At 39.5% G+C, this 4,492-nt stretch overlaps 1 protein-coding gene across 2 annotated transcripts in view; it reads left to right on the top strand.

The window, feature by feature from the left end:
- Abcd3 (ATP binding cassette subfamily D member 3) overlaps nucleotides 1-4,492 on the top strand; it is a 58,585-nt gene that overhangs the window by 22,415 nt on the left and 31,678 nt on the right. For both annotated transcript variants that reach the window (XM_029475605.1, XM_021157215.2), the window contains exons 3-4: nucleotides 985-1,083; nucleotides 1,959-2,047. In XM_029475605.1, the coding sequence (XP_029331465.1) occupies nucleotides 985-1,083; nucleotides 1,959-2,047 (188 nt within the window). The remainder of the gene's footprint in view (nucleotides 1-984; nucleotides 1,084-1,958; nucleotides 2,048-4,492) is intronic.

Here is a 4,492-nt window from a genome sequence, read left to right as displayed (position 1 = left end):
TCCCTCTCCCTCTCCCTCTCCCTCTCCCTCTCCCTCTCCCAGGAAGTGTGGCCCTGTGACCACTGTGCATCTGTCACAGTTCCCTTAGATGTGGTTCTATAATCACTGTTGCAGCTATCTTAAACTCGGCTCTTTAAACGCTGCGCTGTGTTTGTTGTAGCTATCATCTCCCTCTCTCTCTTCTTCTCCTTCCATCCCTCCTTCCCTCCCTCCCTCTCTCCCTTTCTTTACTCCTTCCTTCCTTCCTTCCTCTCTCTTTCCCTCTTTCTTCTCTTCCTCTCTCCCTCCCTTCCTCCCTCCCTCCCTCCCTCCTTCCCTCCCTCCCTCCCTGCTTTTTTCTAGACAGGGCTTCTCTTTGTAGCCCCAGCTGTCCTGGAACTCTCTGTAGACTATGCTGGCCTAAAATTCAAGAGATCCACCTGCCTCTACCTCCAGAGTGCTGGGATTAAAGGTGTGAGCTACCACTGCCCAGCAGACATTTCTTAAAATTAGGGAAAGTCATGGTTAAGATTTTTTTTTTTAAGTTTCTATTTATTAAGAAGAGTGGGGGGCATGACAGTGGTGGTGGTGCATGAAGTCTCTGGTTCAACCCTGTCACTGCAGAAGATAAACTAAGTCAGTAGCTACTTGGTCACTTCTTACTCTGCGCTTCTCAGAGCTTCGGCTGTGCTTTTCCCTTGAGTACTTACGCTCTTCTCTCAGAGAGCACACCTCCTCTCTCTTTCTCCTGTTAGGTAATTCTGTCTTCTTGGAATCTGAATACGGAGAGCTGCTCAAGTGTGTGCTATAAATCCAGCTGTCCATCTTAATGGTTGTCTGCAGTGACAGGAAGTGTGGCCCTGTGACCACTGTGCGTCTGTCACAGTTCCCTTAGATGTGGTTCTATAATCACTGTTGCAGCTATCTTAAACTCGGCTCTTTAAACGCTGCATTTGTTGTAGCTATCATCTTAAAAAGCTTTTTTTTCCCCCTCTCCCTATGTAGAAAGAAGGAAAGAAAGAGCGAGCTGTGGTGGACAAAGTGTTTTTATCAAGGCTCTCACAGATCCTAAAAATTATGGTTCCTAGAACATTTTGTAAAGAGGTAAGTCTTCAGAAATTATAACACTAAATGTCTGACTTTCCGTATTCATGAGTTTTTAGAATGAGCAGTCATAGCAATTCAGGTAAGATGTTTTTTGTGCAGGTTAAGAAGACTATTACATATGTGTCTAAATTATCACGAGTATTGATGATGTGACATCCCACACTCGTCACTTGTTAGCCCCAGTAGAAGTGATGATAAGTGTTGATTATGTGGGCCTGTTGGATCAGCACCTGCATGCTTCATGTGGCCTTGATCTTTTCCCCTTAGCCTTCGTGTTCGTAGGACACACCTACATTTGCTATTCTAGACGTTCCCTTCCTGTCTCTTCCACAGAGCTCTGCTTAGCTAAATTTGTTTATTTTCTTGTATAACTTTTGCCTTAAAAACTCAAGTTGAAAGCACTGAGAAAATCTGGACAGTATTAGAGACTTTTTATTTAACAAGTTAAACCTCATTTTCTCAGATTGTATAAAATGTTAAGCTCCATTGCTTGTTGTTTAGTTAATGTAGAAATCATTACCAGTGTTCTTTATTAAAGTAGCATATTACAAATAAATAAGAAAATCACAGCATACCAAGCCAGAAAATCTTAAGTTACTTATCTAGCTTTTGCCGTTGACTGTGAATTACTTGATCTGCCTTTGGATTCTAAATGAGGTCATTAGTTAAAGGCTCTATCGGGCCTTTAACATATCTGTGATAATTTTAAGTTCCCTTGAAGCTCTGTTAAAATTTATTATAGATAAAATATACATAGGATGTAAATGAATAGTTAAAATAGAACTCTGAAATTTGACCAAGAACTTCACCAAGTTACTGTTTCTTTTAACATTCTGCAATGCATTTGGTTTACTCTGCCTGGTTTGTTTTAGACAGGCTACTTGTTACTTATTGCTGTCATGCTGGTATCTCGAACATACTGTGACGTTTGGATGATTCAGAATGGGACGCTCATTGAGAGGTACTTGTTCATTCCCTTTTCCTTGTGGGAAGTAGTAGTTTGCCTTGTATTTAAGCATTGTTTTTATAAGCAAAAAACCAAACCAAACCAAAACAGGGGAGGGTGCGTAAAATATACTGAAGTCCAGTTATGTGTTGTTCATCTGTATAAACAGTTTGGGCCCTTGTGTCAGGCACCATGAGACATGATGGTAAGGAGCTATACCAGTGAACAGCAGACTTTCTGTATCAGGCCTTGCTGAGCTTACATTGTGTAAAGGGGTAAAGACAACCCAAAAATGAATGAAAGTGTAGTGTACCAGATGCTGTTACAAAAGCTTAAAAGAGCAGGCAGCTATTAGTGTCTAAAATTAATAAGACAATTTGGAGGAAAATTTCAAAACATTTGGTGAGTCATATGGAGTGAGCTGTATTAAAAGAAAAAACCCAGACTTTCCTGATTCTAAAGTTAATTTTTTCATGTTTTTTATTATGTTTCTAACATTTTAATCACTACAATTTAAAATTTGGGATATTTCAGATTGTTGAAACACTAATTTGCCCATTAATGAATTTACTATATTATAATAAGAATGATAAGGTGAACATTTTTATTGGAATTCTGTTTCATAGTACTCAGTGTTTTATCAAATACGTATTAAAATAAATAATCTAAGGTAACTTTTTGGATAATGTACCCACACTTTTGTAATCTTTTAAAATAACCTTTCATTTATACATCCTTGATCCGTAGGAAGCATGCTTCATGCCCGTGATTTCTGACTCTTTTTGTGTAGGAAAGTGAAAAAGGACATTTGCTTAATATAAAAGCCCTACACAAACATGTGTGGGTAAACTGTGTAGGCTTTTAAATTCAACACACATCTCTCTGAGTGGATGGGCATCCTTTTAGAAGGCTCAGTGGCTTTGGAGTGCGTTTGTTCCCTGCTTTGGAAGGAGAGAAGTCACTTGTGGTCGTCTCCTTGGTGACATTCTACAGTTTGGTTGTCAGGATTTCTTGGTTCTGTGATACTGTGTATTGTTGGAGCTGAGCTGCAGGCTGTGCTCTGTAGTTGCTCTGTGCACGGCATCTTGCTTGTTCTGCCATTTATTAATGACAGGCTTTTGTTTGCCCACTGCTCTGACTCAGCTCTAGGTTTTTCACAGGACTGTAAAATCTCCACAGTGTATATAATTAAGATTGCCAAGCACACACTTGCACAAAACTTTACAATCTTAATTTTGCGTTCCTGTTTTCATTCCATCCCGTGTCTCGTTTCCTGTATGCCTGAATCTCTCTCTCTCTCTCTCTTCCTTTCTCTCTCTCTCTCTCTTTCTTTCTTAGATTTATTTATTATTATTTGTAAGTACACTGTGGCTGTCTTCAGACACACCGGAAAAAGGCGTCAGATCTCATTATGGGTGGTTGTGAGCCACCATGTGATTGCTGGGATTTGAACTCAGGACTTTCAGAAGAGCAGTCAGTGCTCTTAACCTCTGAGCCATCTCTCCAGTCCATGCCTGAATCTTTTACTGTTATTTTTCCCTGTTTACTTTCTCATTTTGGTAGATACCATCTTTTTCTGAGACGGGGAAGTAAAACTTTGAGCCCTTGTGGATCTGAGAATGTCTTTCTCTGTTCACACTTCAATGGTAATCGAGCTGTGTTTATGCATTCCAACTGAAAGTCACTTGTCATTGGACTCTGACGTGTCACTCTGCAGCTTGGCTGCAGGCTGTACAATCCTCAGGACCATCTTAAGAACTGCTGATGTCTGGGCCTCACTCAAGAGGCTTAATTAGCGGTCACTGTTTGAGATATCAGGTGACTGGAATTTGCAACAAGGTTTAGAAATCACCTATCATATCTAACACTTTAATTCTATTACCTAGAAATTTTCTCCACACTTTCCAGAGAATTTTTGGTTTAACTTTATTTCCAAGAGCCATTTTTTAAGGATCCTTATTTTTATAGTAGTCATACTTAGAGTTAAGGATTTTTTAAAAAAAATTTCTGAAGCCATTCTTTTTTTCTTAGTTACTTTGTTTGTTTTGTCACTGGTGCCTAGAATTATTTCTGTGTCCTTAACAGTCCTTGTTCATGTTAAAAGATTTTTCGAATAGCTTGAGACTCTTGGCTGTAAATTCACACTTAAAAGTGAAGACTTTAAAAACCACTTAAGGCTTGTTGATCTCTATTCTATTCTAAGGTTGTCTATAGTATCCTTAAGTGTATGCATATGTGTGCATGTGCAATAATATTTTTGGTCATGCTTTGTTTATGTAAGCTATAAGCCTGTACTGGCTAATTTTGTGTCAACTTGACACAGCTGGCATTATCACAGAGAAAGGAGCTTCTGTTGAGGAAATGCCTTCATGAGATCCAACTGTAAGGCATTTTTTCAATTAGTGATCAAGGGGGAAAGGCCCCTTGTGGGTGGTGCCATCCCTGGGCTGGTAGTCTTGG

The sequence above is a fragment of the Mus caroli genome, chromosome 3 (assembly GCF_900094665.2).
Source record: "Mus caroli chromosome 3, CAROLI_EIJ_v1.1, whole genome shotgun sequence".
NCBI classification, from domain to species: Eukaryota; Metazoa; Chordata; class Mammalia; order Rodentia; family Muridae; genus Mus; species Mus caroli.
Note: the sequence above shows the minus strand (reverse complement) of the source record. Positions and strands in the feature narration are given on the sequence as shown.